The sequence below is a fragment of the Chelonoidis abingdonii genome, chromosome 11 (assembly GCF_003597395.2).
Source record: "Chelonoidis abingdonii isolate Lonesome George chromosome 11, CheloAbing_2.0, whole genome shotgun sequence".
Lineage (NCBI taxonomy): Eukaryota > Metazoa > Chordata > Testudines > Testudinidae > Chelonoidis > Chelonoidis abingdonii.
The window spans coordinates 43099705-43112163 of NC_133779.1; the positions used below are offsets into that span (position 1 = coordinate 43099705).

Below are 12459 nucleotides of genomic sequence, written 5' to 3' on the forward strand. Positions count from 1 at the left end.
CGCTTTGCTTCCAGCATTTATAATGATGTTAAATATATAAAAAAGTGTTTTTAATTTATAAGAGGGGTTGCACTCAGAGACTTGCTATGTGAAATGGGTCACCAGTACAAAAATTTGAGAACCACTGTCTTAAACTGTTGGAAGATTTCACTGCTTAGTTCTTGAACCTGATTAGCTAGAATTTGGGGAGTTCAGGTCAACAGAAGATGCATAGGCAGGTCAGAGACTGCTTTGCTTTGGGTGATGAAGGAAAGGAGAGAGGGCTTCGTGTTATGATACTGACATAACTATGTGTCTCTTAAAGCTTGCCTTATAACTCTAAAATGTTTGTGTTTTGCATTTTCCACTGACCACGCACGCACTCACACACAGTTACACACAGATTTAGTGGGTGTCTCTTCCTTTCATCTTTAGATAGGGTGGTAATTTGTTTGTATTAGTTTTGCTGCTGAGGCTTTGACATGAATAAACCATGACAATACTTAGTTAGTCCTGCCTTGAGTGCAGGGGACTGGACTAGATGACCTCTCGAGCCCCCTTCCAATTCTATGATTCTGTGTTCTCCCCTGTAAGCAGGAAGACTCTTCAAGTCCTGTTTCTTCCCCACCTCATGGTCTCTTTTCTAGGTTCCTTCAGGGCTTCGTGGACAAGCACATTTAAAAGTTTGGGGAAACCGGCACCTAACAGAGGAAGGTTACATCTTTCATAACTATACCACAGTAACCATAGATAGCAAAGGGACATCAGTGTTCATCCAGACTGACAAGCCTGTCTATAAACCCAAGCAGAAAGGTAAAGTAGCCTCTGTGAACCTCACAGTTTCCACTTCTGCATGCAAAAACTTTAATACTTAGACGAGAACTCCTTTTAAGAATAATCCCTGAGACCACAACTCTTGTTGAGTACTAGCTCTGATGATTAATTAAATTTCCCTTTTCTCCCTTTATAGTGCTGATAAACCTGTTTATGGTCACTTCTGACCTGCGACCGATCAATGAGAAAGTAAGTGAATAGCTTTCCTTCCCATTGTAAAATGTTGTAAGGGTTCAGCATTTCCTGTTTATCACACACCTACATGGAGTTACACAGCAATATAGTGAGTGGCTGTTCCCTTCATCTTCAATTGCTCTGGTATCTCCTACTATGGGTTGTTACAATAAATGTGTTTGCTAGGATGTTGTAGTTTTAAGTTTAGTTTCTGAATTTGGTCACATTGTAGCCAAAGGGTAGAAGTAAGTGATTAATCTTTAATTGCTTTATGTAGGTGTAATACTGTTGTGAAATAAAACATACTTAGGCCAAAGCAGCTGTGGAGGAGGAATGTTTGAGGGACTAGCACTTTGAAACTAATATTACGGGAGCACCTAGAGGCCAGGATCAGTCACTTAACCAGAGGTCTGAAGGGCCAGTTTTCAAGTCAGATGTTTGAGTGAAATGGTTGTTTGACCAAACTGCTCTTTCACATGAGAGGATATTACGTGTCCCTTCTGCACCAACATGCAGGGGCCAGAAGCTCTGTGGCATACCCTGCTTATGCTAGCCTCACAGCTTCTCACGAGATAGAAAAATACAGCTTTGTCTCATGGGTGTTTTTATTCTTTGTTTCTTTCAGATTGAAGCCTACATAGTCGTGAGTATCCACCATTAGTAAGTGGCATCATTACACAGGGTCACTGAGGCCTCTCTGAAGGGAGCAGGTCACAAGTTCATTCTCTGCCAAATCTATCATCACCATCTCTGCTTGGAGTTCAGAAATGTTTTCCCATAAATGCCTCTTCAAGGGAAAACTGAACAAATTGGTTGCATCCACTGGGGTTTATGAATATAACAACTTTACCCATCTCTCTCATTTTCCTTGTGCAGATACATTCCTGTGCTGCACCTGGGTGGGGTAATATGATTATCTTTGCACCCAGACTTATGGTAATGGATTCATTTGAAATGCATGGAGATGGAGAGATTTTGCTAGATTGCTCATATACCCCTCTCCCTTTTTTCTTTGTTTTGACAGGAATGAGGGACTCTTTTTTTTCACCATCCTCTTTTAACTAATTTCTTTATCTGACAAGAAATGGAAGAGCTGACCCCATGGTGTGTACTTTTGTTAACTGACTGACTGGCTTTAGTGCTGACACAAAATATCTCAAGCCATGGATTATTATTGTTTTTTAGAAGATTGATGCTAATTATTTGTGTGAAAGTGAAATTGTTTGTTGCAGGCTGACGGTTAAAAGTACTAGTGAAATTTTGCCTTTTTTGTGATAATGTCTTTTGTCCTAAACCATTTTTTAGGATCCTCGGGGGTCTCGGATGATAGAATGGAGCAATCTGAAGCCATTTTGTTGTGGTAAATTTCTGCCTGTTACAGTTTAGCATAGCTTTATTTTCCTCTGCTAGCTAACATTAATTTCTGCCTTTTGGGGTTTTTATTGAAATAAAGGTTTACAGAGATTGTCTGATACTCAGAGAGGGCTCACAGTGTCTTTTCTTCTCTCCTAGGTATTGTAAATATGAGTTTCCCTTTGTCTGATCAGCCAGTATTTGGCGAGTGGTTTATCTTTGCTGAAATGCAAGGGCATGCATACAACAAATCCTTTGAAGTTCAGAAATATGGTGAGTTATTGCCTGCAAGTCAACTTTGATCATAATCCCAAAAATATTCAGAATACTGACACTATGAAATATTTTTTATTTGAGCTGAAATAATCAAGAAATGATGTATCAAAAATTCCAGAAGAAAAAATTCCTGTCAGATGTAACATGTGGCAGGAAATGGACCCTGGAAACTTAACCAAACTCTTAGCTGATGTAGTAGTGCAGTGACTCACTCCTGCAGCGCCTCCTGCTGGTCATCTGGGAATTAGCTCTTTTCCAGCTATTGGCGCACCCTCTGCAGGCCAGTGTCCTGCCACTGCTTGGCACCTGTGTCCCTCCCAGGACTTAACTTAAGAACATAAGAACGGCCGTACCGGGTCAGACCAAAGGTCCATCTAGCCCAGTATCCTGTCTTCTGACAGTGGCTAATGCCAGGTGCCCCAGAGAGAGTAAACCTAACAGCAATGATCAAGTGATCTCTCTCTTGCCATCCATCTCCATCCTCTGATGAACAGAGGCTAGCGACACCATTCTTTACCCTTCCTGGCTAATAGCCATTTATGGACTTAACCACCATTAATTTATCCAGTTCCCTTTTAAACGCTGTTATAGTCCTGGCCTTCACAACCTCCTCAGGTAAGGAGTTCCACAGGTTGACTGTGCACTGCGTGAAGAAGAACTTCCTTTTATTTGTTTTAAACCTGCTGCCGCTTGGTGCCCCTTGCAAATCCGGGGTGCTTGTCCTGGCAGTAACCCCTCACTCTTAGGGTCTCCCCTCCCTGGGGAGCTCCCACCCCCATCCCCACCTCGCATCAGTCATAGGCTACTGCCAGTCACCAACTAGCCCCTGCTCCCTGGGGCAGACTGCAGTATAAGCCACTCATCACAGGCAAGGGGCTTTTGGACCTGCTGCCTGTCTCTACAACCCAGTACCTCCAGAGACCTTGTACAAGGCCCTGCAGCCTGTGGAGTTTCTGGCCCGGAGCTCCCCAGCTCCTCTGGCCTTTCCACAGCCCTGCTTCACTCCAGTACCCTTTAGCACTCAGGCAACTAGGTTCATCTCTCTCCTCAGCTAGAGGGAGACTGTTGCTCCTGGCCCACTGCCCTTTTTATACAGGCTAGCTGTGGCCTGGTTGGGGCATGGCCACAGCTGTGGCTGTTTCCCCAGTCCACCGAGGCTTGCTGCTTTCGTAGCAGCAGCGCCCTCGCTGTCTCAACCCTCTCCCAGGGCTGATTTCAAGCTCTTCAGGGCAGGAGCAGGTGACCACCTCGCTACAGTTGATATCTTTTATAATATAAAGGGGTTTATATTCATCCTCATGTGGCACAGTCCATGTATATAGGTAACAAAGACTTCACTTTATTTTGGAAAAACAGTTAAAGTTATTTTAAGTCAATCACTAAGTTTTTTCCTTCCTTCACCAGATCCCATCTTGGGATCCTCAGAATTCCTAATCATCACCCCTCTCTTATTTTTGCTCTTAAGGCCCCCTGCCCTATCTCAAAGTCCCTTTGGCTGGTGAGAAATGGGGATTGTTCCCCACAGGTCCCTATGTGCAATATCTGACCCTGTCCACTGAGGTATTTATACTGTGCTCATCATCAGACCTATTCCTGAAATGGCAGTGGGAGGTACTGCAGGTAATGCAAGGTGCTCCTGCCCCTCACTCCAAGAAGCGAAACAGTGTGCCTGCCACCCAGCTCCTAAATGAAGTTTTGGGTTCAGTTCTCTAGCTCGGATCCTCCATATGGGAACATGATATATGGATGTGGGGCAGCTGATCACTAACTCGTTTTAGGGAATGGTTACTTAATAGCACATTGCTAGTAGGATTCTGGTTTGATGCATCAGCTGATATTGATATGTTGCTTTCATTCTCTATTCAAGGCTGTGCGTCTTCACCTTGCCTGCAGTGCTCCAACCACAAGAAGGGATCTTGTCAAAGATATATAGCTATTAGTATATCCTGGATTCTAAGACGTTTGTAAAACACCTCTTCTCTTTTTTGCTCCATTTTAGTGTTACCAAAATTTGAGCTATTGATTGACCCACCTCTCTATATCCGAGATCTTGCGGCTTGTGAAAAGGGAACTGTCCATGCCAGGTAGGGGGTATGTTACAGATACAGTCCCATATTTTATAGGTTGCAGTGTAGCTGTGGGATAATGCAATCATCTATGTTCAGAGGGAGCATGTGTCTCATCCCCAAATGTTCCAGCATGACTTCAGACCATTGTCAGATGATTTTCCTGTCACTGCACATTTGAATGTGATACTCAGGTACCCGTGGTCTCCTGGCTTTTGTAATAAAGTTTCTAATTCCTCCATTGCATACACATCTCTGATTGTATGCTGTACTGTGTGTTGAGTGACTCCTTCATGCATAAGGTCTCTGGAGGAAGAGGAAGCTGCTCTAATGTTTGGTTTAGCACCATAGCAATTCTTCATCATGCTAAGGTCCACAGATCCATTACAATGGTTACTTCAGTCTTCTTGCAGTTTGGGGGCAAAACCAGACCAGTCAGTCACTGCCAGCACAGGAATGCCTCACCTCCTGAAGTTCCTTGCAGTCTTATCTGCTTCCCCAGCCACTGGTGGCTTATCCATCCTTCCCAGCTGAAGAGCTTTTCTGAGGGAAATTCCAAACTTTATTTCAAATTTCTGACTAACGGTTAGGCTCAATAATATGTCCATCTAATTCCTAGTCATGTCCCAGGATTGCATTTGTTATTTGCGGAGATGCTCCTCTCAGCTCTGTTTCCACTTCTGAGGTGTTTGAGGCAGCTGGTGCCCCTGCAGGCTTCAGGGAGCAAGCGAGGCTGAGGAAGGCAAAGGTAAAATGAATGGTCTGTGTCTCCTACCTCACCCCCTTAGCGGGTGTTGGAAGAACACCAAGGCTTTCATGACAGAAGTTGGATTAAACAGAGTGGAAGCTGCAACCAGAAGTATCCTCATTTATTGTAAGTAATTTTGATTGACTGGTGATTGATTTCTGGTATCTGCAAACAACAGTAAAGTGCCCTGTGGCCTCTCCGTGTGTCAGGACCTAAGATATGAGGTAAGGGATGATCTCTCCAAAGCTGGGCAAGATCTCTGCTATATACCTCCTCACCTTTGCTGCTTCTCTCCAGGACCATATAAAAGATAGGAAAGAGAGAGAGGATTGACACTGTTTGTTTATGCCTTTCTGCCTGAAGAGGCTGTAGTTCTCTATGACCTGACTAACTTAACATTGGATCTTTCAGTGTCTCTCCCTCAAAGAGGAAGTTTGCTATTGCAATATATAAATTAGGTTCAAAATAGATATAGAGATGAACTGATTATCACTCTTGGACTCTAGAAGGAAATAAGTCAGCAAATAAAAGAATACCATACTGGACAAATGAAACATAACCTTGGATTCCTCCAAGAGGCCTCTAATATGGATACTTGAGGACATTCAAACAAAAGGTCATATCTCTATACTATAACATTCTCATTATGTTCAAGAAAATAAAGTTTTGTGCAAAACCTGATATAAAATACCCTCTTAGGAGACCTATCCTGATTCCAGCCCTTCCGAAGTTATAACGCACAACTTTGGAACCTCATTCTGGTCCTTACAGCACTTTCTCAATTGAGTCATTGTGGGAGGTATCATATACTTCCTATCCATTAAAGTGGACTACCAATTAACTATTTATTTGCAATCAGATGAGTTTATGGAGTTGTGCACTCTCAGATGAGACTAGTATTGTACTCTGAATTCAGAGAGGTAGTCCTCACAACTGTCATAGCATCCATTCCCAAAGTAAATGCAAGAAATACTCTTTTTTTTTTGTCAAGCATCAAAGTCTGCACTGTAGGAACTGGGAATACTGACAATCTGAGGGCAGAAGAGTCATATCTCTTGTCATGAGATTTGCTAGGCAGCCATGTTGCCAACAATTCACGAAATGTTACATATTGATCATCCAGTCTTTAGCCAGTGCCCTTTTTCTGCAGAAGTCTTCTTGCCTAACTGTCCAGGGGAAGATGCAGTGTATAATATACCTAATTTTGGCAGTCCATATTTAAAAGATAATCCTGCTGCCCATTCTAGTGGTACATGCTGTGAAAATTCCATTGTAACGGATCTATGGTGTTTAGCACAATGAAGATAGGAAGATTTATCTGTGCTTACTTAAAAATTTCCTTTCTTAGAGTCATCTGTAATTTAGAAAAGTAGAATAGAATTATCCTGACTGTGACTTGTCTCGATGTCAGAGCGGAACTCCTGTGGGTGGGACAGTCCCCTGCTGCCAGTGACTGACAGGTCTAGTTCTGCCCTCAAACTACAAGCAGGCTGAAGTACCCATTGTAACAAATCCGTAGACCTTATTGCTCAAAGAAAGAAAATTTTCATCTAAGCACAGATAAACTTTCCTCTTAAAGGGATACCTTTTCAAGCTAAAAGCTGTGTGGTGTGGAAAAAAATAGTCTTCATCTTTGTTCTTTAAATCATTTCATGTTTAAATTATTGTAACATTGAATGCACTTTCCACCATTTCTGTGGTTTGTTTATTTTTTGCATTTCACTTTATCTGGGAGAGCGCTCCTAGACTGCTCGGTTTCACTTTCTGGTTCTCATCATTGTGCTGGCATAAGACTGCTATGTCTGAATTGCAGATGTTGGTATTTAAATTTGAAAAAGAGTTGTTTCCACTGAAACTTTTAAAAGTAGCTGTCTGTTCTTCTCAGAATGAACATGAAATGTTTGTATTGGAGAGGAGCCTACATGCTGATTTTTTTCAACAGAAAAAAGAAAATATAGAAATTAGAAGAGAATTGTGCTGAGTTTAAAAAAAATCCTAAAACAGATGGCGCCTGAGATTAATCTAACTTTCAAGTCAGATTGTCTCTGTTAGTTTGGATGCCTCTGTACAGAAGCCTGCAAAGCTGGAGACAGGATCTTTCTGTTGCCAGTCTAATTTAGTTTAGATCAACTGTTCGGAAGTTTCTAGTAAAAACTTTCACTGAGATATTAACAATTGGCATTTAGAAATAGCCTCTTTTGGTGGCTTTTATTTTCTGAGTTCTAGGTATGCAGGCATTGTGGATCCAGCTTGGGTTAATCAAGAAAATGGAGAGGAGCCAATCTGAGGTTTTCATTATCTTGCTTCTTCTATTTCAGATACACGTTTGGGAAACCAGTGACAGGAAAGTTAACTGTCAACATGACTATAAATGGAGTGGGGTACTACCGGCATGAAGTGGGACACCCTGTCCTCAAAACCATAGAGGTGAGGGGGATCATTAAATCAGCTGCAATAGAAAGGCCTGATCTGCACCCTTTGATGTCAATACCAGAGCTTCCTTTGATTCAGCAATGCAGAATCAGGGTCTAAATGTGTTACCTGAGCTCTACATACTAAAAATACTAGAGTATTTCACATGTTATCTGATTGTGTCAATATTTGGAAGAGGGATGTTAAATGAGATAGTGCTAACAGAGTGCTAGGTGTTTTAGAGTATACTGATGGGAAGAACGTGTGGGAGTGATGGAGGTTGGGTCGGTGTTATCACAGATTATGGATGAAGAACACACAAAATATGTTGCTGGTTATTTTCTCCCTTAGGGATTGTGTCCCCATACCCAAGACCCTTTAAAATAAAACAAAGAAATACCCCATCACCCCCTAAAGAAAGCAAACCCCATGTTCTGTATTTGACCAGAAACACCTTTTTAACTGCGCATGGTGAGTAATGTTTTCCTTCCCCGGCCTGGCTGGTAGATTGATGGCTCTGCTGTTTTCGATGTGTGTGTGAGAGACATGATGCCAGCTGATGTCCCAGAGCATTTCCGAGGCACGGTCAATATTTGGGCCATCGTGACCAGTTCTGATGGGAGCAAGCAGGTCACGTTTGATGACTCAACGCCTGTTCAGAAACAGCTGATTGACATCAAGTATACTAAGGATACTAGGAAGCAGTTCAAACCTGGCCTACCCTACAAAGGGAAGGTAAGCTTGGAGATATGGGGACACTCAGGGTGGTTGATAAAAAGGCTATTATGTGCAATTTATCCTAATGTGTTATACACCATGTGCTGAGATGTTCCTTTTATCTGGTGCTGAGTTTTATAACTATATGGAATTGCTAATAACATGAAATGGCTTGTTTTATTAATGAAATGACTGTTTAGGTAGAAGTCACTTACCCTGATGGGAGCCCTGCTGACGGGGTCACAATTCGAATCAAAGCTGAGTTAACACCAAAGGATAACGTTTACACAAGTGAACTGGTATCCAGAAGTGGTTTAGTGGAGTTTGAAATCCCCTCTATTCCTACAGCTGCCCAGTATGTCTGGCTGGAGGTGGGTAAAAGCTCTTTATTGGATTAATGGGCTTTAATAGAGCTAATCTTGCCAAATGTGCACTTTTGTGAATTGGTGCTAAAAATGGGAAATCAGTCAGTGACCTGAAGAAGAGCTCTGTGTGAGCTTGAAAGCTTGTCTCTTTTACCAACAGTAAAAGATATTACCTCACCCACCTTGTCTCTGTAGTGACGCTGGGAAACTTTTTAGCTCAGACTTAAACTTTCACCTTTGAACTGTAGTGAATATTTATCCAACCCCATGTTGCCGATAGAACTGATGATAATAATAATAATAACAGGATAGAGTTGTCTGCCCTAAGTAGATCAAATACAGAGTGGCATTAAGAGTAAGTTTCAAACATCTCAGTAGAAAGTGAGTGAGAGAAAGTGGGAGGGGGCAGTGTCTGGAATGAGAGTGGTGGTGAGAACTGCATGATAGGAAGGGACAGGAGCCCTGCATTCTATGTGTGAATAACATTCAGATGCATTTTTTCTTAAGACCAAAGTGACAGCAATTGATGGGAAACCTGCAGGGGACCAATATCTGCCAAACTACTTGTCTATCAGCAGCTGGTACTCACCTAGCAAGTGCCATATCCAGCTCCAAGCACCAGACAAGCCTTTCCAGGTAAGACAGCTTAATGTTACATTATGATACGTCTGCATTTCTTGGCTCGTTCATACTTGTTGTCCTAATGAAGTATTTCCAGATATACCTGGGGGCCATAGCCTATTACTGTATCCATGGCAGACCTTAAGAGACTTCACTTTAGACACTGACCCATCTTTAGCCATGACCTACTTCACTACTAGGTGCTGCCTGCCTTACCTGCCCCTGAGAATGTACCATGTTTCCCAAAGTATAGAAGTGGGTGAAGAGAGAGTTTTGATCCCCAGTGGAGACCCACTGCACTCCAGACCTCAGATCACAAACTAGCTCCCCACACCCTAAAGGCTGTATGAATTGTATAGTAAAAATGACAATGATATTAAGATTTTAGTTCAAATCAAGAAATACCAATTGATTTGAAGTGAAGCCAGAGTTGGATGAATTAATCACCTAATTCCCAGATTGGAACTGTCTAGTCTCCTTGGAATTAGGAGTCTGAATCTCAGCAGTATCAGTTCAGTCCTTTACCTCCCAAAAGTAAATAAACCAAGCATCTTGTAGTTTTCTATTAGAGAGGGTCGTGACTTTTGGGGGGAGACCCTAAAAACTGAGTTTCCCTTCTGTGTATAAAAATTTTCATGATATGTATACTAAGAGTAGATTTGTCCATAGCCAGAATTTCTCATCCTTTTTGTTGTGCTGATTATTTAAGTGCTGCTCTCCACCCCAGAAGAGGCTGCATGTTAGTGATGGGTTTGTATATATGCTTTGTAAAGTACTTTGGGATCTGATGGTCCATAGATCTGACCTACTACTATATAATCAGCAGGCCTAGTAGGCTGAGTTTCAAAGTCAGTGTAGCCAAAGTCAGTGTAGTCTCACCCTCCCGGGGCCCGGGCTCATGCCTGGCTCTCCCGGTTTCAAACAGTGCTCGGCCTGTCGCCGGCCGATGCCTACGGGAGACTCCCATGATCGCTGCCTGAAGTGCCTGGGGGAATCCCACCTTACGGACAAGTGCCGTATTTGTAAGTCCTTCAATCCATGGACTAAAAAGGAGCGGGACTCTCGCTTGAAGCAGCTCCTGATGGAGGCGGCCCTGACCCCTGCAGCTTCGGCACCAAGTGCGCCGCAGTCCGCACTGGCCAGAAGTGCTCCATCGGCACCGGAGACAGCCGGTACCGCCAAAACACCTCGGCACCAACAGTCTCCGGCGCAGAAGTCAACCCGGCACCGCTCCCTGTCCCCGAAGGCAAAGAAGCCAAAGGCTCCTGCGGCTGCATCTTCGGCACCGCAGTCTGAGCATGGAAGACCGAGCCGTCTGGCACCGCCAGCTGCCGCGGCACCGGTGATTCCCGCACCGTCGACTCCGGCCAGGCAAGAGCCGTCGAGTCCGGTGCAAGACAGCTCCCCGGCGCATGCCTTGGTTGAGCTCGCTGTTCCCACCACGCCGGAGACTTTCGCAACGGCGAGGGAACTGATTGCGCTCACAGAGCCTACTCTGCCTCAACCCCCGGCACCGCCGGTGCGGGTCCTTTCTTCGGCGGGAAAGCCGGCGATGATCAGGCCAACGTCCACCGAGGCGACGGACAGGCACCGTTCGCGGTCGAGGTCCCGGCACTGCTCCCGCTCGTACCGCCGATCAGCATCCAGACGCCGCTCGCAGTCCCGGTACCGATCCCCCTCTCGGCGCCGGTCGTACTCGCGGCACCAGTCCAGGTCGCATTCTCCGGACCAATACTCATCAAGGCGGTCTGGCTCCCGGCACAGTTCCCAACGGAGTCAATCCCGCCGTCGTTACTCTCGGTCCCGGTCGACCTCCCGGCACCGCGCTGGTCGAAGGTCCTGGTCCCGATCTCGGCACCGGTATGACTCCCAGTACCGCTCTCCGGCACAGCGTGACATCCGGTACCCACCGCACGGACTATCCGCTCCGCCCTGGCCGTCGAGACACCCCTCGGGTTCGTCCCGCCCAGACAGCGCTCTGTATGGGGATTTGGACCCCCACGCCCGTGCCCTCCCTGAATCCCAGGGACTGGAACAACCAGTGCAGTGGTCCTTCTGGACGCCCTGGGCCTACCACCAAGCCCAGGGCGATCCACGACAATGTCGCGGTCAGCGGCTTCAGTCCGTCAGGTACCAGAGGCCACCATCAGTCGTCCTCCCCCAGCAGATGACGACGTTTCAGCGGTAACCCAGGACCCTAAGAGCTCAGCGGAAGCTGACCCCCCTCTGGAACAGAAGTCACAGCAGGAGCCACTGGTCCCGGGTCTCTCGTCCTCCTCCTCGCCGGATGAGGCGGTAGCGGGTACATCAACCTCGGGTCCGCCCCCCATCGACCTTCGTGCCCACCTGGACTTGCTCCGCCGTGTCGCGCTGAGCATCAACCTCCAGGTGGAGGAGGTTCCCGAGATGGCGGACCCGGTCGTGGACATTCTATCTTCTGATGCCCCGACGCGTGTAGCCCTACCGTTTATACGCTCCATCCAGGCTAAAGCGGACTTGATCTGGCAATCTCCGGCGTCCATCCCCCCAACAGCCAGAGGCGTGGAGAGGAAGTATATGGTACCATCTAAAGGGTACGAATACCTTTACACCCATCCTCCTCCATGCTCTCTGGTCATGCAGTCTGTGAACGAGAGGGAGCGCCATGGCCAGCAAGCCCCAAAATCACGGGAGGCTAAGCGTATGGATCTACTGGGACGCAAGGTATACTCTGCAGGGGGTCTACAGTTGCGTGTCGCTAATCAGCAGGTGCTTCTCAGTAGATACAACTTTAATACCTGGCAATCCATGGGCAAATTCACAGAACTGGTCCTGCTGGACTCCCGCCCAGAGTTCCAGAGCCTGCTCGAGGAGGGGAAAAAGATCTCCCGGACCTCCCTACAGGCCTCCCTCGATGCTGCAGATTCGGGTCGCT

At 45.5% G+C, this 12459-nt stretch overlaps 1 protein-coding gene across 1 annotated transcript in view; it reads left to right on the forward strand.

Annotated features, from left to right (window-relative positions):
* Window positions 1-12459, forward strand: part of LOC116826200 (C3 and PZP-like alpha-2-macroglobulin domain-containing protein 8) — a 166580-nt gene that overhangs the window by 59556 nt on the left and 94565 nt on the right. Inside the window, 10 exon segments of the mRNA XM_032782775.2 lie at window positions 627-792; window positions 950-1002; window positions 1613-1630; window positions 2293-2347; window positions 2500-2613; window positions 4616-4700; window positions 7749-7857; window positions 8350-8577; window positions 8760-8930; window positions 9432-9560. Coding sequence (XP_032638666.1) covers window positions 627-792; window positions 950-1002; window positions 1613-1630; window positions 2293-2347; window positions 2500-2613; window positions 4616-4700; window positions 7749-7857; window positions 8350-8577; window positions 8760-8930; window positions 9432-9560 — 1128 coding nt within the window.